The sequence below is a fragment of the Chelonia mydas genome, chromosome 21 (genome assembly GCF_015237465.2).
Source record: "Chelonia mydas isolate rCheMyd1 chromosome 21, rCheMyd1.pri.v2, whole genome shotgun sequence".
NCBI classification, from domain to species: Eukaryota; Metazoa; Chordata; order Testudines; family Cheloniidae; genus Chelonia; species Chelonia mydas.
In genome coordinates, this window is record NC_051261.2 from 17,885,294 (window position 1) to 17,908,250 (window position 22,957).

The 22,957-nt window shown below is 45.7% G+C and overlaps 1 protein-coding gene across 3 annotated transcripts in view; it reads left to right on the forward strand.

Moving 5' to 3' along the window:
* KLHL12 (kelch like family member 12) overlaps positions 1–22,957 on the forward strand; it is an 83,553-nt gene that overhangs the window by 42,144 nt on the left and 18,452 nt on the right. For 2 of the 3 annotated variants that reach the window (XM_007057902.4, XM_043533358.1), the window contains one exon: positions 1,056–1,162. The exons of the other annotated variant lie outside the window; for it this stretch is intronic. In XM_007057902.4, the coding sequence (XP_007057964.1) occupies positions 1,056–1,162 (107 nt within the window). The remainder of the gene's footprint in view (positions 1–1,055; positions 1,163–22,957) is intronic. 3 annotated transcript variants of the gene reach the window in all.

Sequence of the window (22,957 nt, forward strand, 5' to 3'; positions counted from 1 at the left end):
AATAGTTTGATTTTTTTTTCCTTCTCTTTGATGTAGAAGGAAGGATTAGGCAGAATATTTAGGATTTTTTCTTTTCAGGGCTTGGCTATTCCTGTTTTACTTGGCAGTATTATGGAAAACTGGGGAAGTAGTAGGATGATGATCTTACGAGTAGCAAGGAGGTGAAACTGGGCAACTGAGTGGGGGAAGAGATTTTGAAACGATTACACTGTTCTTTGATGTATTTATTTACTTAAACTCCTGACAAACATTGGAGAGAAAATAAGCTTCCTTGTTAAAGATCCGGCACTGCTCCCCTTTAAGTAGGGGCTTAACAGGCTCCCATTCCAGTAGTCTGGGCCTCCAAGAGACCTCCAGAAAAAATGGAAGAGGAAACGTGATATTCTTGATATTTCTAAGCTAAACAGAACAGGCAGGAAAAATCCTTTCAGGCCTTCCTTATACATGATAAAGAAGCAAAAAGGGCACTGAATTCTTTTCTTTCCTTTATAGGAGAAATATTCAACACAATTAACTTCATGGTCACCTGAAAATGACTTTATTTGGATTTTAATATTTTCAGAAAATAGTTCTTCCCGCAAATCATCCCTTCTACCTTTAATTATGAATATTTTGTAGCTGACTTGCTTCCTTCCATCAGGATAGGTCTCGCACTGTGCTTCAGTGGGGTAGCTAAGTAGGTACAGCAGCAACTGTGGTTGCATGAGGAGGGTATAGGGCATTCACAGTGAAATGGTGAATGAGGGAGGGTGCCCTCTCTGGCCTGCATCTGAGGGGTAGCTTAGATGATGAGAAAGGAGAACAATTCTTGTGAGAATAAGCTAGGAGGAGCATGCACCGTCCACCAGTCACTTTGAGGTGTGGGGAAGGCTGAATATTGTCTGTCTGGAGCGGGGAGGGAGACAGAGCAGTGACAGCAATATTCAGTTAAAGAGGCAGCTGTGCCCCATCATTCCTGGCACAGACCATCCCTCCAGGATGGATCCAAAAGCTTCTTTAAAGGTGATCCTTTGATGGCAGAGGAATTAACTTGACTCTGGTCTTTTTTTCTACAGGGGCTAACGAGGTTCTGCTAGTGATTGGAGGCTTTGGCAGCCAGCAGTCACCTATTGACGTGGTGGAAAAATATGACCCAAAGACTCAGGAGTGGAGTTTCTTGCCGGTAAGGAATCATCTGCTTTACCACATTTTTCACCACCAGTGGGTCCTGCAAATGTAATGGATCAAAATACTGATAGGTCTAAACATTCTGATAAGGGGATAATTGCTTAGTGTTCCCCTTATGGACTGTCCATTCTCTTCCGCTTAGAATTGGAGCTTTATGTTCAGAGGGACTGCTGAGATTTAGATGTTGCCAGAAATGTTAATGATTCAGCATGCTTCCTCTGCTTGACTGAGATGTGCACCGGTGCCCCAACTCAGTACTAAGGGCTCTTTTAGGTGAGATACTAAATTTAGATCCCAGGCTCTTATGGCGGTTAAAAATTCCCCTGAAACTCTTTGCAAGGGTTTGTATGAGTTTCTGTGTTCTGGCCAGATTCCAGCTTGGATGACTGTAATCTACCTCCTTAAATTACAACTGAAGTTAGATTCAGTATTCTCCATTTCCTCTCCTAAGCTGTTGTGTAGTGTTGCTATTAGCTGTTAAACAGCTGCCAAGTTCTATCCAGAGGACGCTGTATTTCAGTGGTGAAATGATGCTAGTGTATAAACAGTGTATAATAAATGAGTGAAGTTGGTAGAGCGCAGTAAGATCTGTGGAGAAAAGATGCCACTAATTGATGGTCGTTAGTCTTAATATTGATAACATAGACATATCAGGTTTTTTGGAAAGATTAATTAAAATATTATTTCAGGAAATATACATTGAGAAAAATGTCTTACTTCATAGATCAATAGATATCAAAGCCAGAAGGAACCACTGCTGTAGATCTTCCCCAAAATAATTCCTAGAGCAGATCTTTTAGGAAAACATCCAATCTTGATTTTAAAGTTGTCTGTGATGGAGAATCCACCACAACACTCAGTAAGTTGTTCCAATGGTTAATTACTCTTGCAATCAAACATTTACACCTTGTTTTCAGTCTAAATTTTCTCTAGCTTCAACTTTCAGCCATTGGATTGTGTTTTACCTTTCTCTACTAGATTGAAGAGCCTGTTCTTCTTCGAGATGAGTGTCCCTGTGGGTGCGCCACTCCAGGTGTTGGTGCATCCCTGCACCTTCCCTCAGAGATTTTTACAGCAGTACTCACACGGGCCATGCATGCGCGGTGCCTGCCTCACGCACCTGCCATGTCTCAATAGCACGTGTGCGCAGCCGGTCTCCTCAATTCCTTCTCTACCATCCCTGGCCTGAGACGGAGCTCAGCAGTCACTGAAAAACTTCTTTGCTTTTAGCTAGTCTAGTTAGGTATACACATTTTTACCATGTATTTAGTTAGATAAGTTTTATTTTTCCTTTCCCAGTCCCTCAAAAAAAAAAAAAAAAAAAAACTAACCAAAAAAAAATCCAGTTTTTTCTTCCTTCCTGTTTTTCCTGTCAGTTAGTTCATAATATGACTGGCTCACCAGGTTTTACGTGCTGCACTGCATGCAGAGACGCCGTCCCTATTTCAGATGGCCACTCTCAATGTGTTGGCTGCTTGGGGGAGTCCCACGTCCCCCAGAAATGTATCCACTGTAGTAAATTAAAAGCTAGGGCACAAAAAGACAGAGACCTCAGGCTCAAGTTAATATTAATGGAGAAGTCCCTCGGACCTGCCTCCGACCCGGGTGCAGTTTCCTCATCGAGACAAAGCCCTCCTAGGTCACCAAAAGATTAAAAAAACAGCAAAAAACTGACCACGTGCCTCGCCTCACAAAGACTTACCGCTTCCCAAACGATCTTCGAGCAGGTCTGTCTCCTCAGTGCCAACCACTCCATGGCTCAGCACATATGAAGCGCCGGCCACCTCTGGCACCGCACGTATCCCGGCTGCTTCTGAGGCACACCAAGGCTTCAGGCTTAAAGTTGCCCATCTCTTCTCATGCAGCACCGTGAAAGACCCAGTGCTGACTCAACTGAGCCTGCTTGTGTCACAGCCTAGTGTGGTTGCTACTGCGGCACCGGCACCTCAAGTCACTATGCCTGCCTCTACGGCACAGCGGCATTCGGCACCACCCAACCCCAAGACACCGCAATTGCAGCTAACAGAATGCACTCTGGCTGCAAACACTGCTGCACCGTAGTTTGTTCATTCACGGGTTTTACTGGTATTACCGACCCTACAATCCCCCCTGCTTGATACTGATCCTTCACCAGACCTATCAACACGGCCCCGACAGCTATCTCCTATTCCCTCTCACTTCTCTAGTTATGAGGATGCCGATGTTCAGGGAGGTTTTTCACCATACCATTCCTCCCAACTCCAGACCCCAGTCAGCAGGGGACACAGGAGATCAAGGTCTTCATACTCCAAGGACCTACCACCCTGGTATGCACACCCATGGATGGGACCACCCGTGCCATTCCCCAGACAGTGGCATTACTGGGGCCCCTGGGGATCATACAGGAGACACCATGGTGACCGACACAGCCCCAGAAAGGTGACACCTCATCTCCTCTTGAACATGTGCATACATCTGTGACTGAGCTACAGGAACAGCCTGCAGTGCTGCATGCAGAAGAAGAGGCTTCTGAGACCTTTCCAAACAGCATTAACCTGTCGTCCCCACCTCCAACAACAGCGGATGATTTTTCTTATTTTCAGGATCTCTTCGAAAGAGTGGCTAATGAATTTAAGATTACCCTGGAGGAAGTACCCAAAAATCAGCGTGAGCTGCCCAACATCCTGCAACCTTCCAGTGCATCTAAGATTGCCCTCCTATTAATGGAGCCATTATGGACCCTGCCAAGAATATCTGGCAAACACCAGCCACTATAACCCCTACCTGCAAGTGAGCAGACCGGAAATACTATGTCCCTTCCAAGGGCTCGGAGTTCCTTTTCATACACTGAGCACCCAATTCGCTGGTAGTTGAAGCAGCTAACCAAAGGAACAAACAGCATCTCCCGTTCACCCCTTTTGACAAAGACAGTAAAAGGTTGGACCTACTCAGTCAAAAAGTGTGTGTCGTGCACACTGCAATTCAGGGTGGCTGATTACGTGGCCCTATTGGCCAAATGTTACCACAGAAACGACAAGAAACTCATGGACTTTATTACCGATATTCTTGAGGACAAGAGACAACAATTCAAATCTGTAGTCTCTGAGGGGCTCTGCGACAGCAGTCATGATGCGTTGAGCCTCATGGTTTACATCTTCTTTCCCACACGAGATTCAGAATACCTGTGGAAGATCTCCCCTTCGATGGAGACAAATTATTTGCCACAAAGACCAACAAAGTGTTGCATACCATGAAGGATTCCAGAGCTACGTTCAGGTCCCTAGGCATCCATACACCATCTACTAGAGCAGGGGCGGGCAAACTTTTTGGCCTGAGGGCCGCATCGGGTTTCTGAAATTGTATGGAGGGCCGGTTAGGGGAGGCTATGCCTCCCCAAACAGCCAGGCATGGCCCGGCCACATTGATTCCTACCCAACAACTGGAGTTCATAGGTGCACACCTCGATTCATTAACGGAACTCACATCTCTCCCACTCAACAGATTCAACACCATAAGAAATCTGATCGCCAAGTTGCGGAACAGCCCTCGGGTCACTGCCTGAGACTGCCTGCAACTTCTGGGCCATATGGCCTCTTGTACTTTTGTGATCAGAGAAACACGCCTCTACATGCGGTGCTTCCACGGCTGGATGACCACTGTCTACAGACCAAACGTACACAGTCTAAACAGACTTCTGTCTATCCCTACCAAAGTCAAGGACTCACTCATATGATGGACCCTTCCACACAATCTCTGATCCGGAGTCTCATTCCTACAGGACTCCCCCTTCATTATAATTACTATAGACACACCCCTCACTGGCTGGGGAGCACACACAGGGTATCATACCACTCAGGGACTTTGGTCCCCTACCGAAGCTTCTTTACAGATAAACCTTCCAGAACTCCGAGCAGTGTGCAACGCTTGCCTCCAATTCCTCCCCCTTCATCAAAAACCAAAGCATCAGGATCATGACTGACAACATCGCCTGCATGTTTTTTATAGAGAGACAAGAGGGAGCTCGATCCCACTCTCTTTGCACCGAAGCTGTGAAGCTCAATATCCAACTCAATATCCAGATTTCAGCTTCTTACCTATCCGGTTCTTTAAACACTACCGCGGATGAGCTCAGCAGAGCATTTCCCCTAGAACACTTATGAGAGATAAACAAGATCATCTTACACAACATATTCAAAATATGGGGCTACCCGAAACTGGACGTTTTTGTAACCGCAAAACCAAGTATCTGGAATCCCGCTCCAGAGTAGGCCTAGGGAAACACTCCTTGGGGGACGCGTTCATGATCCAATGGAGTGGCAAATTACTGTATGCATTCCCCCTGATGCCACTTCTACACAGTGTGACTCAAAATACAGACAGACTGTGCCAGGGTCATACTAATAGCCGCTAAGTGGCCCAGGCAGGCGTGGTACCCTTTTCTTACCAGGATGTCCATTTGTCTGCTGATTCTGCTGCCCCTTCTTCCAAACCTATGATCACAGCAAAGCGGTCGACTACACCACCCCAGCCTACATCTCAAAGCATAGCTCCTCACTGGTTCTTCAATGAGGAATGTGACGGGGCAAGGCCAGATGGCTATAGAAAAGTAGTGGGAGATAGATATATTAGCTCCAGGCTAAACAAATCCGTGGTACAAGGATAAGTCCAATGGCAGGTGCTCCAGGTCAATTAAGACACCTGGGGCCAATTAAGAACTTCCCAGAAGGCAGGAAAAACGCTAGGTTGATTGGGACACCTGAAGCCAATCAGGGACTGGCTGAAACTAGTTAAAAGCCTCCTAGTCAGTCAAGTGGGTGTGGATGTCAGGAGCTGTGGGAGGAAGTTGTGCTGTTGGAGAGACTGAGTAGTACACACCATATCAGGCACAAGGAAGGAGGCCCTGAGGTAAGAGTAAAGTGGAGCTTGAGGAAGTTGGACTAGATGACCTTCTGAGGTCCCTTCCAACCCTGATATTCTATGATTCTATGAAGTGAGGGCTGCTGTGGGGGAAGTAGCCCAGGGAATTGTACGTCATGTTTCTAAAAGGTCAGCTACCATAGCTGGCGCCCAGAGTAGAGGGCAGGCCCAGGCTCGGGCTCCCCCCTTTGCCCCCCACCCCTCCCAATTAATCAGTGAGACTGGGAGACAATAGAGACTGTGCAAGGGAGGATAGCTTCTCCTCACCTCCCTCACTGGCTTATGATGAAAATGACTCAGTAGACTGTGACCCTTGTCTCTAGACACCACAAGACTGAGGAAACTACTATCTTTGCTCATCCCATCACAAAGCTGTTCCTCAAGGGCCTCCAGTCCCTATACCCAGACATTTAAGCTACCCACTCCACCTTGAGACCATCTCTTAGTCCAAACATGCGTGATGCAGCAACCATTTGAACAGCTAGCAACGTGTTCTCTCCTGCACCTATCCATGAAAACTGCGTTTTTAGTGGCAATTACCTCCGACAGACATGCAGGAGAAATCAGAGCACTCCTGGTGGATCCACCGTACACTATATTTTTTTAAGGACAAAGTCACCCTTCGACTGCACCCCAGATTTCTTCCCAAGGTGCACTCAGCTTTTCACATCAGTGAACCTATCCACTTACTTACCTTTTTCCCTAAGCCACATACAAACACTTTTGAGTTAACAGTGCACACACTGGATGTGCGCAAAGCTTTGTCCTTTTACTTGGACAGGACCAAACCCTTTAGGAATTCGCCAAAACGCTTTGTTTCAGTTGCGGAACACTCCAGAGGTACAGCCATCTCTAATCAGAGACTTTCCAATTGGATAGTGGGTTGCATTCGCCTTTGTTATCAATTGAAGAACATGACTCCTCCAACTTCTATTAGAGCACACTCCACCAGATCCCTGTCAACGTCTGTGGCTTTCCTACGTAACGTTCCCCTTGCAGATATGTGCAAGGCTGCCACTTGAGCTTCTGAACACACCTTTGCAAAGCACTATGGTCTTATTCAAGGACCCCTAACTGATTCTCGTATGGGCTGAGCTGTGCTATGTACAGCTTTTCTTACCTGTTCCAAAGTCCTTACCACCTCAAGAGACAATGCTTTTCAGTCACCTGGAGTGGAGCACCCACAGTGGAGCATCTCTTGAAGAAGAAGAGGTTAATCACCTGTACAGTAACTGAAGTTATTCGAGATGGGTGTCCCTGTGGGTGTTCCACTACCCACCCTACTCCCCTCTACTTCGGAGTTGGAGCGGTTTCCATAATAGAGAAGGAACTAAGGAGCCCGGCCACGCACGTGTGCTATTGAGACACAACAGGCGCACGAGGCAGGCACTGCATGTATGCGGCCTGTGTGAGTACTGCTGTAAAAATCTCCCAGCAAAGGTGCAGGGGCGCACCAACACCTGGAGTGGAGCACCCACAGGGACACTCATCTCGAAAAACGTCAGTTACTGCACAAGTGAGTAACCTCCTCTTATTAAATATTCCCCATGTAGGTGCTTATAGACTATAATCCAGTCACCCCTTAACCTTCTGTTTGTTAAACTTAATAGGTAGAGGTCTTCGAGTCTCTCATTATAAGGAATGTTTTCTAATCCTTTGACCATTTTTGTGGCTCTTTTCTGAACCCTCTTCAATTTATCCACATCTTTGTTGACTTGTGGACACCAGAACTGTACACTGTACTCCAGCAGCAATCACACTAGTGTCAAATATAGAGGTAAAATAACCTCTCCTACTCAAGATGCCCGTTTATGCATCCAAGGATTGCATTAGCTCTTTTGGCCACAGCGTCACAGTGGGAGCTCATGTTCAACTGATAATCCACCACCACCCCGAAATGTTTTTCAGAGTCACTGCTTCCCAGTAAAGAGTCCTCTGTCATGTAAGTATGGCCTACATTCTTTGTTCCTAGATGGATATGTTTGCATTTAGCCGTATTAAAACACATATTGTTTGCTTGCACCAAGCTTACCAACCAATCCAGATCACTCTGAATCAATGACTAGTCCTCTTCATTACCACTCTCCCAGTTCGTGTGTCATCTGCAAACTTTATTAGTGAAGGTTTTGTTTCTTCTTCAAGTACTTGCTCATATCCATTTCGTGCTAGGTGTGTGCACGCCACATGCACTGTTGCCGAAGATTTTTCCCTTAGCGGTATCCATTGTGCTGGCTCTAGCACCCTCTGGAGTCGTGTGCATATATGCTGATATAAGGGGCACTGCCAGCCCCACACCCTTTCAGTTCCTCAGCCCATGATGGTTGCTGGAATGATCCTTTCTTGCCCTGACAAGGTTACTTCCCAGTGATTTCAGACTCTTTCTTCATACATAGTGCATTTAGTTTTTCCAAGTTGTGATAGTGTATATAGTTCCTATTGTCAAAGGACTTTTTGCCCCAGGGGCCGGGTGTGCCCCGGTCCCCAGGCTTCAAGCCTTGTGCCTCTTGTGGCAAACCTATGCCTGTGCGTGACCTACAGTCGAGTGACTTAAAGTGCTTGGGGGAAACTCATGTAAAGGACAAATGCAAAATTTGTTGGGACTTCAGACCCTGCACTAAAAAGGACCAGGACATAAGACTAAAATCTATCCTCATGGAAACTGCCCTCAGACCTGTCTCAGTGCTGAGCCACTCCGATTCGGCTCCAAGTACTTTGGCATTGGTGCGAAGCACTCCCCCAACACCATTCTCCATTGCTGGTGCCAAGGAAGAAGCACAAAAAGCAGCACATCGAAAAAGGGCGCTCGCTGGTGCAGAAGAGAGACAAGTGGGGAGAGGGAGTGAGACCCATGCCAGGCCGCTCTTCTACCCCGGTCCCACGTCAGCACCATTGACTCTGCCAAAGGTGTTGAGTCTGGTGCCAGGATCTTCCTCTGATACCAGGGAGCCACCGTGGTAGCAATGGACTGACGGTGCCGTCAACCCTGGAGGCTTTTCAGGAGACTAGGGACCTTCTCTCTCTCTCTCTCTCTCTCTCTTCCAGTCCCTCCAACCCCACTGGGGCACGTACCAGCTCTAGCGTCTGAAAGCAGGAGGGAATAGGGTGTGTCATGCACCTTCTTGGCACCATCCAGGGGAAAGCCCCACACTCCCTGGCACGCCGCTGGTCCCCAGAATACCAGCACCATATGGAAGTGGATACCCTTCCACCATGGTTGCCGAGAGGAATCCTCTTCGGAGTCCATGGGGAACCCTGTGTATCACCAGAAGCCCACCATCGATACCCAGCCTATTCCCCATTGAGCTTCACTGCTGGTCCCCCAGCGGGCACCTAGGCGGTGGGTCACTGGCCAATGCCATGGTCCTATTGGAACCCCTAGGGGTTTCCCCCAGTACCAAGGCATGTCTCCCACTGTTCCTACTTGGTGGCCTCCAGGAGACGGGATACTGCTCCTTTCTGCTCGGCACCAGACCCCAACTCCGGTACTGACCCTGATACTGAAGTCCAGGAAATGCCACAAGTGGACATAATGGAGGAGGAGGAAGGAGTGCTTTCTTCTCATCCTCCCCAAACGAAGCTGTCATGGGTCCCAGTAGCCTACTTCCCCAGGACAATTTTAAGGCCCATCAGGACCCGCTGAAGCAGGTCACTTGAAGCCTGGGCTTGGAGATCAAGGAGCTCAAAGAGACATCACACAGCTTTATTGATATCCTGGCTGAAGCAGCTCTATCCAAAGTTGCCCTACCCATCAGTGAGGCAGTGATAGGACCAGTCAAGGCCCTGTGGCAAACTTCTTCTCTGGCCCCCACCTCAAAGAGGGCAGAGAAAAAGTATTATGTGCCAGCAAGCAGGTTCGATTACCTGTACTCACATCCTTCCCCTGGGTCCCTGGTGGTGTCTGCAGCTAACAAACGGGACAGGCAGGGCCAGTCGAGAGCTACTTGAAACAAAAAGACGCTAAGAAACTGGACCTTTTCGGAAGAAAGGTTTATTCCATGGGTAGCCACCAACTGTGTATTGCCAATCAGCAAAGTTTGCTGGGGAGATATGATTTTAATCTATGGCACTCCCTGAATAAATTCAAAGACTCCCTGCCTCAAGATTCAAGACAGGAGTTTGCAGCCCTCCTAGAAGAGGATTAGAACATGGCCAGGACCTCTCTCCAGGTAGCTGTGGATGCTGCTGACTCGCTGGCCCAAACAATGGCCTTCACAGTCACCGTGAGGCGCTGTTCCTGGGTCCAGTTCTCCGGCCTTCCCCACAAGGTCCAACAATCAACCCAGGACTTCCCATTTGAAGGCTTCTCCCTTTTCTCGGGGCAGAAGGACACGAGACATCATTGACACGAGGGCCACCCTACGATCCTTAGGCCTGTATGCTCCATCTGCTTCCAGAAAACACTTAATGCCCCAGCAGCCTCCTCAGTTCTCCAGACCTCCAAGACAGGAGCTCTACAAAAGAAAAAGCAGAGGTTATAAATGGTGCCAACCATTCCCGTCCACCTCAGCCTCCCAGTTGGGGACTCGGATACTCTGGCAGGCCTTTTGAAGATGTGCCTGAGGGCGCTGCACTAGTTGTCATTTCAGATCTGCCACCCCCTTTTATTTCTGGACCATCTGTTGCTCTTCAGCCTGGCTTGGACATCCATAACATTGGACTGATGGGTCCCGAGTACAGTGACAGTCAGATATACCCTTCAGTTTTTATCCACCCTTCCCACCCACCCACCATCTCCATCCCTCTTCAGGGACTCTTCTAATGAGCAGCTCCTTATCCAGGAGGTCCAATCCCTCCTACATATGGGGGCTGTGGAGGAAGTTCCTCAAGAGTTGAGAGGGCAGGGGTTTTACTCCCAATATTTCTTAATCTCAAAGGCACAAGGGTGGCTCCAGCCTATCCTGGATCCTGCATTGTCTCAACAGATATCTCAAGAAATTGAGGTTCTGCATGGTCTCCCTGGCCTCCTTCATTCCCTCTCTGGACTCAAGAGATTGGTATGCTGCCCTCGACTTAAAGGACGCATACTTTCACATTTCTATCTTCTGTGCCCACAGAAGATTTCTCACGTTTGTAGTGGATCATGGCAACTACCAATTCATCACCCTTTCCTTCAGCCTGTCAGCAGCCCCAGGGGTTTTTACAAAGTGTATGAGGGTTCTAGCAGCCTTCCTCAGGCAGAAAGGTATTTAGGTGTATCTGTACCCCAACAACTGGCTGATCAAAGGTCAATCGCAGGTTCAAGTGCAAGATAATATCAGCACAAGCCGAAACCCCTTTAGTGCTCTGGGCCTGCTGATAAACGAGCAGAAGTCAACTCTTGTCTGGGTTCAGAGAATAGAATGTATTGGGGCTGTGCTCAACTTGACCCAAGCCAGAGCCTTTCTGCTGCAGGCCCGCTTCAAAACCATGGCAGATCTGATATCCAAAGTCATGGCCCACCAAATCACGACAGCTTAAGTGTGTCTCAAGCTGTTGTTACCTGGCGGCTTACACTTACGTGGTTCAATATATAAGACTGTGCCTGAGGCCCCTACAGATGTGACTAGCATCAGTATACTCCCCTAGCAGATACCACTTGGAATCAGTACTTATGAGCCCTAGCCTGGTCCTCACCTCCCAGGACTGGTGGAAGAAGCCAAGGTCGGTAATGATGGGGGTGCCCTTTATGGTCCCACAGCCATCGGTGTCTTTAGTCTCGGACGCATCAGACTTGGGGGGAACCCACCTCAACAACCTCAGGGCCAGAGCTATCTACTTGACCAAGTGGAAACGTTCCACTTATTGGGCCTCCGAACAGGATCCCTCTCCATCTCGATCTTCTCTTCAGTCTATCTTGGACTATTTGCTCCACCTAACGCAGCAGGATCTGGGTCTCTCGTCTATTAAAGTTCATTTGGTGGCCATCTTAACATTCCATCCCCCCAGTGAATGACAGATCAATGTTCTCTCACAAAATGATGGTCCCGTTTCTCAAGGGGTTAGAAAGACTCTATCCTCAGATTGGCGAATCGACCCCCTCCCCCATGGAACTTAAACCTAGTCCTGTCGAGGCTTGTGGCCCCGCTTTGAGCTGTTAGCATCATGCTACCTACTACTTCTCTTCTGGAAGGTTGCCTTCCTGGAGACAGTCACCTCGGCCAGAAGGTTGTCTGAGATTAAGGCCCTTATGTCCAAACCAACTTGCACGGTATTTTTTGAAGACAAGGTCTGACTGCGCCCAGGACAATGCCAGTTTCGGGAGAACAATGTTGCATTCGGCAAATCCATGAACTCTGAGTCCACCTCCTGGGGTACTGCTTGTGAGTTACATAGCATAGAAGATGTATGAGCAAACACTCAAAGAAGAAAAAACAGTTACTAACCTTCCATAACTGTTGTTCTTTGAGATGTGTTGCTTATGTCCATTCCATGACCCACACTTCTATCCCTATGTGGGAGTTACCGGCAAGAAGAAACTAAGAAGGTGCGGGGCTGGCGGCACCCTTTATACCTGGTCATATGCATGTGACTCCAGAAGATGCTAGAGCTGGCCCAGCGGATACCACGAAGGAAAAAATCTCTGGCAACAGCGCACATGGCGTGTGCACACGTAGCGTGGAATGTTTTTGGAGTAGCAGCCGTGTTAGTCTGTATCCGCAAAAAGAAAAGGAGGACTTGTGGCACCTTAGAGACTAACATATTTATTTGAGCGTAAGCTTTCGTGAGCTACAGCTCACTTCATCGGATACTGTAGGATTCATACAGGGTTCATGCGCTTGGCAACATTCAGGGCACACCCGGAGTGTTGTGTAGGAGCTGTGCACACACAGCTCCTCTCAAGGGCATGAACCTTGGAATCTCGCCCAGATGACATGAACCGTGGGGAAGCCTCCCAGGACTGGGATCAAGGCCTGAGAGCAAGGAATGCGGTAGATAGCAATTGGTAAATAAGAATGTTAAACAAAGCCAGTGTATTCCTTTTATCTGTTGGAGAATGTAATGCGCGGGGGGAGAGAAAGAATAAAGGGGAAGGTGGAAAGCTGACAGGCAGAAGTCCATTGGCAGACCAGCTCGCTTGCTTGCTAAAAGCTCGGTGCTGTCTTGTATTTGAACCGCCACAGGATACATTCAGTGGAAATACAGGGGAGAGATTTATATACACAGAGAACATGAAACAATGGTTGTTACCATACACACTGTAATGAGAGTGATCAGGTAAGATGAGCTATTACCAGCAGGAGAGCTGGGGGGAAAAAACCTTTTGTAGTGATAATCAAGGTGGGCCATTTCCAGCAGTGGACAAGAACGTGTGAGGAACAGTGGCGGGGGGAGGAATAAACATGAGGAAATAGTTTTACTTTGTGTAATGACCCATCCACTCCCAATCTTTATTCAAGCCTAAGTTAATTGTATCCAGTTTGCAAATGAATTCCAATTCAGCAGTCTCTTGTTGGAGTCTGTTTTTGAAGTTTTTTTTGTTGAAGAATTGCCCCTTTTGGGTCTATAATCGAATGACCAAAGAGATTGAAGTGTTCTCCGACTGGTTTTTGAATGTTCTAATTCTTGACATCTGATTTGTGTCCATTTATTCTTTTACGTAGAGACTGTCCAGTTTGGCCAATGTACATGGTAGAGGGCATTGCTGGCACATGATGGCATATATCACATTGGTAGATGTGCAGGTGAATGAGCCTCTGATAGTGTGGCTGATGTGATTAGGCCCTATGATGGTGTCCCCTGAATAGATATGTGGACACAGTTGGCAACGGGCTTTGTTGCAAGGATAGGTTCCTGGGTTAATGGTTTTGTTCTGTGGTGTGTGGTTGCTGGTGAGTATTTGCTTCAGGTTGGGGGGCTGTCTGTAAGCAAGGACTGGCCTCTCTCCCAAGATCTGTGAGGGTGATGGGTCGTCCTTCAGGATAGGTTGTAGACCCTTGATGATGCATTGGAGAGGTTTTAGTTGGGGGCTGAAGGTGATGGCTAGTGGCATTCTGTTATTTTCTTTGTTGGGCCTATCCTGTAGTAGGTAACTTCTGAGTACTCTTCTGGCTCTGTCAATCTGTTTCTTCACTTCAGCAGGTGGGTATTGTAGTTGTAAGGATGCTTGATAGAGATCTTGTAGTTGTTTGTCTCTGTCTGAGGGGTTGGAGCAAATACGGTTGTATCGTAGAGCTTGGCTGTAGACAATGGATCGTGTGGTGTGGTCTGGATGAAAGCTGGAGGCATGTAGGTAAGCGTGGTGGTCAGTAGGTTTCCGGTATAGGGTGGTGTTTATGTGACCATCGCTTATTAGCACCATAGTGTCCAGGAAGTGGATCTCTTGTGTGGACTGGTCCAGGCTGAGGTTGATGGTGGGATGGAAATTGTTGAAATCATGGTGGAATTTCTCAAGGGCTTCTTTTCCATGGGTCCAGATGATGAAGATGTCATCAGTGTAGCGCAAGTAGAGTAGGGGCATTAGGGGACGAGAGCTGAGGAAGCGTTGTTCTAAGTCAGCCATAAAAATGTTGGCATACTGTGGGGCCATGCGAGCACCCATAGCAGTGCCGGTGATTTGAAGGTATACATTGTCCCCAAATGTGAAATAGTTGTGGGTGAGGACAAAGTCACAAAGTTCAGCCACCAGGTTTGCCATGACATCATTGGGGATACTGTTCCTAATGGCTTGTAGTCCACCTTTGTGTGGAATGTTGGTGTAGAGGGTTTCTACATCCATAGTGGCTAGGATGGTGTTTTCAGGAAGATCACCGATGGATTGTAGTTTCCTCAGGAAGTCAGTGGTGTCTCGAAGATAGCTGGGAGTGCTGGTAGCGTACCGCCTGAGGAGGGAGTCTACACAGCCAGACAATCCTGCTGTCAGGGTGCCAATGCCTGAGATGATGGGGCGTCCAGGATTTCCAGGTTTATGGATCTTGGGTAGCAGATAAAATACCCCTGGTCGAGGTTCTAGGGGTGTGTCTGTGCATGGAATGGCCATGAGCAACACATCTCAAAGAACAATATTTATGGAAGGTTAGTTAACATTTTTTTTCTTCCATGTCATTGATAAAAATGTTAAATAGCATAGATCCAAGAAACGATCCCGGTAGGATCCCCAAAGGAAACACAACTGCTTGATGATGAATTCCCCATTTAGTTACACTTTGAAACCTATCAGTTAGCCATCTTTTAATCCATGCCATGTTACTGTATCATAGCCAATGAGGTTAATCCGAGGCGTGATCATTACTAGTTGAAAATCTTTCTAGAATTTTAATCAAAATGTCATGTGGTACCAGATCAAACGCCTTACAGAAATCTCTGTATATTATTACATCAGCACTATTAACTTTAATGAGATTACAGGTTTGATTGATTTAAAAAAAAAAAAAGATACCAAGTTAGTTTGACAGGATCTATGTTGTATAAATCCATATTCTTATTATTCTTTCGCATGGTGATAGTCACAAGTTGCTTTCAATGTTCCACTATGTAGACCCATACTGATTGACATTAATTACATTTTCCTCCTTTAATTATTTATGAATCAAGTTGCGTATCAGTTGCTCCATTGTCTTACTCGGGATCGATGACAGACTCACAGACCTATAATAACCAAGGTCATGCCCTTTTCCCTTTTCATATACTGCTACAACATTAGCTTCTTTCCAGCCTTTGGGAACTTCCCCAGCATGAAAATTAACATTAATGGTCCAGCAAGCTCCTTCAGCCAGCTCTTCTGAAACTCTTCAGTAGAAATGATCTGGACATGCTGATTTTAAAATATCTAACTTTAGTATCTGCTTTTTAACATCCACCTGAGATACTACTGGAATGGAAAGAGTGTTACCATAGAATCATAGATTGGGGTGGAAGAGACCTCAGGAGGCCATCTAGTCCAACTCCCTGCTCAAATCCAACTAAATCATCCCAGGCCGGGCTTTGTCAATCCAGGCCTTAAAAACCTCTAAGGATGGAGATTCCACCACCTCCCTAGGTAACCATTCCAGTGCTTCACCACCCTCCTAGTGAAATAGTTTTTTCTAATATCCAACCTAGATCTCCCCCATTGCTCCTTGTTCTGTCATTTGCCACCACTGAGAACAGCCTAGCTCCATCCTGTTTGGAGCCACTCTTCAGGTAGTTGAAGGCTGCTATCAAATCCCCCCTCATTCATCTCTTCTGCAGACTAAACAATCCCAGTTCCCTCAGCCTCTCCTCATAAGTCTTGTGCTCCAGCCCCCTGATCATTTTTGTTGCCCTCCACTGGACTCTTTCCAATTTTTCCACATCCTTCTTGTAGTGTGGGGCCCAAAACTGGAGACAGTACTCCAGATGAGGCCTCACCAATGTTGACTGTAGGGGAATGATCACGTCCCTTGATCTGCTGGCTATGCCCCTACTTATACAGCTCAAAATGCTGTTGGCCTTCTTGGCAACAAGGGAACACTGTTGATTCATATCCAGCTTCTCGTCCACTGTAACCCCTAGCTCCTTTTCTGCCGAACTGCTGCCTAGTCGCTCGGTCCCTAGTCTGTAGCGGTGCATGGGATTCTTCTGTCCTAAGTGCAGGACTCTGCACTTGTGCTTGTTGAACCTCATCAGATTTCTTCTGGCCCAATCCTCCAATTTGTGTAGGTCACTCTGGACCCTATCCCTACCCTCCAGCGTATCTACCTCTTCCCCCATCTTAGTGTCATCTGCGAACGTGCTGAGGGTGCAATCCATCCCATCATCCAGATCATTGATGAAGATGTTGGGATGATTTAGTTGGGGTGGTCCTGCTTTGAGCAGGGGGTTGGACTAGATACCTCCTGAGATCCCTTCCAACCCTGATAGTCTGTGATTCCATGTTGAACAAACCTGACCCCTGGGGCACTCCACTTGATACTGGCTGCCAACTAGACATCGAGCAGTTGATCACTATCCATTGAGCCCAACGATCTAGCCAGCTTTCTGTCCACCTTATAGTCCATCCATCCAGCCCATACTTCTTTAACTTGCTGGCAAGAATACTGTGGGAGACCATATCAAAAGCTTTGCTGAAGTCAAGATATATCACTTCCACCACTTTCCCCATATCCACAGAGCCAGTTATCTCATCATAGAAGGCAATCAGGTTGATCAGGCAAGACTTTCCTTTGGTGAATCCATGTTGACTGTTCCTGATCACCACCTTCTCTTCCACGCGCTTCAAAATGGATTCCTTGAGGACCTGCTCCATGATTTTGCCAGGGACTGAGGTGTGGCTGACCAGTCTGTAGTTCCCCAGATTCTCCTTCTTCCCTTTTAAAAAGATGGGCACTACATTTGCCTTTTTCCAGTTGTCCAGGACCTCCCCCGATCACCATGAATTTTCAAAGATAATGGCCAGTGGCCCTGCAATCACATCAGCCAACTTCCTCAGCACCCTTGGATGCGTTGCATCCGCCCCTATGGACTTGTGTGTGTCCAGCTTTTCTAAATAGTCCTTAACCTGTTCTTTTACCACCAAGGACCGCTTACCTCCTTCCCATACTGTGCTGCCCAGTGCAGCAGTCTGGGAGCTGACCTTGTCTGTGAAGACCAAGGCAAAAAAAGCATTGAGTACTTCAGGTTTTTCCACATCATTTGTCACTAGGTTGCCTCCCCCTTTCAGTAAGGGTCCCACACTTTCCCTGACCTTCTTGTTGCTAACATACCTGTAGAAACCCTTCTTGTAGCTAGCAAGAGATGTGAAGGATAACAACTCCAATTGTGCTGTGGCCTTCCTGATTACATCCCTGCATGCTCGAGCAATATTTTTATACTCCTCCTCAGTCATCTGTCCGAGTTTCCACTTCTTGTAAACTTCCTTTTTGTGTTTAAGGTCCCCGAAGATTTGTCTGTTAAGCCAGGCTGGTCACCCGCCGTATTCTTTCCATGCATCGGATCGTAGGCACCGACTTCTGCTCCTGCCGGTGGGTGCTTGACCCCCCTCTGCCCCCAGCCCCACCCCCACTACACCCCTTCCACGAGGCTCTGCCCCCTTCCTGCCCCAATTCCAACTCCTTTCCCAAATCCCTGCCCCGGTCCCGCCTCTTCCACTGAGCGCGCCATGTTCCTGCTCCTCCCCCTCCCTCCCAGTACACCACCAGACAGCTGTTTGGTGGTGGCCAGACAGGAAGCACTGGGAGGTAGATAGAGGAGCGGGGACGCGGTGCGTGGGGGGGGGAGCTTGGCTTCCAGTGGGTGCAGAGCACTCACTAATTTTTCCCCTGGGTGCTCCAGCCCCAGAGCACCCATGGGGTCTGTGCCTATGCATCGGGGTGGTTTGTTCCTGCACTCTCAAAAAGGCTTCTTTAAAATACAGCTAGCTCTCCTGGACTCCTTTCCCCCTCATGTTCGCCTCCCAGGGGATCCTGCCCATCAGTTCCCTGCGGGAGTCAGTCTGCTTTTCTGAAGTCCAGGGTCTATATTCTGCTGCTCTCCTTTTTTCCTTTTGTCATATATGACTATATCATCTGTAAAAAGAACAGGAGTACTTGTGGCACCTTAGAGACTAACAAATTTATTAGAGCGTAAGCTTTCTGAAATATATCATCTGTGTTTTTCCCTAAGATAGAACACAAATATTTTGTGAACGCTAATGTCTTTTCTGCATTATTATTGATAATTCCACCATTTCCATCTAGCAATGGACAAATATTGTTAGATTTCTTTTTGTTCCTAATATACTTAAAAACTTGTCCTCCTTAACTCTGCTGGCCATAGTTTTCTCCTTGTGTCCCTTTGCTTCCCTTATCAATTTTCTATGTTTCCTTACTTCTGATTTATATTCATTACTATCAACTTCCCCTTTCTTCCATTTGTTCCATATATTATGTATATATATTTATTTATAAGTGCCTTCACTTCCCCACTAAGTTTTTCTTTTTTTTTTTAGGACTGTCGATTAATCGCAGTTAACTCACACGACTAACTCAAAAAAATTAATCGTGATTAAAAAGTTAATCAGGATTAATCGCACTGTTAAACAATAGGATACCAATTGAAATGTATTATATATTTTCAGTGTTTTTCTCCGTTTTCAAATATATTGATTTCTATTACAGCACAGAATACAAAGTGTACAGTGCTCACTTTATATTATTTTTATTACAAATATTTGCACTGTAAAAAATGTTAAACAAAAGAAATAGTACTTTTCAATTAATCTCGTACAAGTACTGTAGTACAGTCTCTTTATCATGAAAGTGTAACTTACAAATGTAGATTATTTTATTTATTTATTACATAACTGCGCTCAAAAATAAAACAATGTAAAACTTTAGAGACGACAAGTCCACTCGGTCCTACTTCTTGTTCAGCCGGTCGCTAAGACAAACAAGTTTGTTTACATTTACGGGAGATACTGCTGCCTACTTCTTATTTATTATGTCACCAGAAAGTGAGAACAGGCGTTTGCATGGCACTTTTGTAGCTGGCGTTGCAAGGTATTTCCGTGCCAGATATGCTAAACATTAGTATGTCCCTTCATACTTCGGCCATCATTCTAGAGGACATGCTTCCATGCAGATGATGCTTGTTTAAAAAAATAATAATAATAATTAAAGTTGTGACTGAACTTCTTGGGGGAGAATTGTTATGTCCCCTGCTCTGTTTTACCCGCATTCTGCCATATATTTCATGTTATAGCAGGCTCGGATGATGACCCAGCACATGTTCATTTTAAGAAAACTTTCACAGCAGATTTGACAAAACGCAAAGAAGGTACCAATGTGAGATTTGTAAAATTAGCTACAGCGCTCGACCCAAGGTTTAAATAGCTGAAGTGCCATCCAAAATCTGAGGGGGATGAGTGTAGCGCATGCATGCATCAGTCCACTCTGCTTTGGATCATTATCGAGCAGAGCCCATCTTCAGCATGGACGCATGTCCTCTGGAATGTTGATTGAAGCATGAAGGGACATATGAATCTTTAGCACATCTGGCACGTAAATATCATGCGACGCCGGCTACAACAGTACCATGAGAACACCTGTTCTTACTTTCAGGTGACAGTGTAAACAAGAAGTGGGCGGTTATCTCCTGCAAATTGTAACCAAACTTGTTTTGTCTGAGCGATTGGCTGAAGTAGGACTGAGTGGACTTGTAAACTCTATAAAGTTTTACATTGTTTTATTTTTGAATGCAGTTATTTTCTGTCCATAATTCTACATTTGTAAGTTCAACTTTCATGATAAAGAGATTGCACTACAGTACTTGTATTAGGTGAATTGAAAAATACTATTTCTTTTGTTTTTTACAGTGCAAATATTTGAAATAAAAACAATAATATAAAATAAGCACTGAACACTTGTATTCTGTGGTGTAATTGAAATCAATATATTTGAAAATGTGGAAAACATCCAAAAATATTTAAATAAATGGTATTCTATTTTTAACAGTGCGATTAATCACGCAATTCATTTTTTTAATTGTGTGATTCATTTTTTGTAATCATGCAACAGCCCTACTTTTTTTTCCCTTTCTTTTTTTTTCCTAATATGGCATTTTTCCTTGATTGAGGGATTGTGGCTTTTGGGGCATCTAGTAAAGTGTTCTTTCCAGCTATACCCTAGAGCAACAAAGATATTAGGAGGGGAGGGGTAGCTCAGTGGTTTGAGCATTGGCCTGCTAAACCCAGGGTTGTGAGTTCAATCCTTGAGGGGGCCATTTGGGATCTGGGGCAAAAACTGGGGATTGGTCCTGCTGTGAGCAGGGGGTTGGACTGGATGACCTCCTGAGGTCCCTTCCAACCCTGGTATTCTATGATTCTATATGGAAACGTGGTTTAGTTAGGATGTGATGCACAACTTCTGAAACTTCCTTATGAGTTGACTAGCTAAAGAAACCTGTGAGATAGTTAGAATGTAAATATAATTTACTTTATTGAAGTACACTAAGAACTCAGAACATAAATACTGTAGAGCACTCTTCCTTTTGGTGGAAACACGTGTGTTTTGCCTCTGCAGAGCTTAAGTTGATCTAGATTTCCATTTTAAGCCCGTATCCAACCTCTCTCTAACGACTGATTGGAGCAACTGATTTGGTTGTAAATTTCAATGTTTACTATAGGGTAGGCAAAGTTTGTTTGTTTTTTTTTTTTGAGTTCCGGGAAAAGTGTTGGATTCCAGATTTTTGTGTGCTGCTTAATCAAAATGGGCTGTGTTCTAATGTGACGTCCCCCTTCTTCTCCCCCCCTTCCCCCCACACAAGTGAATCTTCCTTATTTTTGTCTTCCTTGTTCTCGGTTGTGGAAAATGTAAAGAACTCCTAATGTGATGGACAGCTGCAGTTCCTTATGTACTTGAGAGTAGGGCTTTTTTAAATCACAGGAAAGGATTATATCGGAGTCTTGATATTTTAGCCATAGAGATTAGTAAAGGATTACGGTAGAGAAGCCAGTTTCATTATCCAGGGAAGTGCCATTCCTGCTTGCTACTATTTTCTGTGAGCTAGAGGATTACAGATGTTCTCCAAGATCAGAAAAGGAGAAGGGAGTGTGGGGAGAGGGAGGAAGAGAAAAGGTAAGGGGGAGAAATTAGGGACTGAAGAGGGAAATTCCAGGGCAGGAGAAGAGTGGTGGAAGTATGCTGTCTCTCCTGCAATATTAAATCAAAACCCTGTGTGTGATGTGATTACAGGGCTATATAAATGGCTGCATCATTGCCAATTTGTTTTAAGTTGCTTCATAAGCTCTGCACCCAAAAATATATATATATATATATATTTAAACCTGCAAAGGACTTTATCAAAATGGGCTTCTGACCTTTTTGCTCCTTTTAAGATGGATAAAAAAAGGAATGGAAGGGCTTTTGTTTGTTTCTGGCTTTAAAATTTTTTTATTTTTTTTTTACCTCAGAAGTATCTATCAGGAGTGTCAACTCTGATCTGCCCTGGTTTTGCTGAGTGTCTCAGAGCATGTGCACTATCTGCTTTCCCACCTTAATTGCAGGTATGAGGTTGGGGAATTTTTAACAAATACATCCTTTCTCCAAAATATTAATATGTTGTTGAAGTTAAATAGCTGTTTGGGGTTTTTTTAAATTTTTATGGGATTAAAAATCCCTTCTCTCAATTACTATACCTCTTGGTTTCTTGTGATGTCATCATATCACTAAGTCTGCAGTCACCATAGAGTGTGTTTACACAGCCACTAGACACCCGTGGCTCGGGTGTCTGGGCTCAGGACCCTGTGGGGTGGGAGGGTCCCAGATCTAGGGCTCAAGCCCAAGCCTGGACATTGACACAGCAATGAAACAGCCTGAGCCCCAGGAGTCCGAGTGAGCTGGCGCAGGCCAGCCACAGGGTTTTCTTTGGTGTGTAGACACACCCTCAGAGCCTAGACAGAACCTGAATTTCTAATATAGGAAAAGAAACAAGGGAAAAAACTTACAAAAAACCATTCACGTTCTTCTTTTATCCATTGTAAAGAATTTTTTTAAAAAAAGGCTCTAGCCCTATTCTTTCCTTTGCAGGTCACCATTAAGTCTCATGTGGTCCAGGAAAAAAAATCAAACTATGAATGGGATGTGAGCCATGCAGTGATGTTTTGGAGGTGCCAGGACTCAGGAGACCTGAATTCTGTCCCCAGCCCTTCTACTGGGACTCTCTGGACTTTGGCCACCTCTCTGTGCCTCAGTTTGATTATCTGAAATGGGCATAGTGATACCTTCTTCTTTTTTAAAGCACTCTGTGATCTGCTGATGATAAAGCTCTGTTTGAAGACTAATTATTACTATTATTTCATTAACTGAGTGTGCAGAGACACTGAAACTATAGCTCCATGAGAGTGTGGCTTGCCCCATTCATCTCAGTGGGGTCTTAAAACTGTGAAGCTTATTGATGATCATTTAAATGTGAACAGTAACTATTTCACCACTGATATTTTAACAGAGACACCTTGCTAACATACATGTTTGTTGTTGCTGAA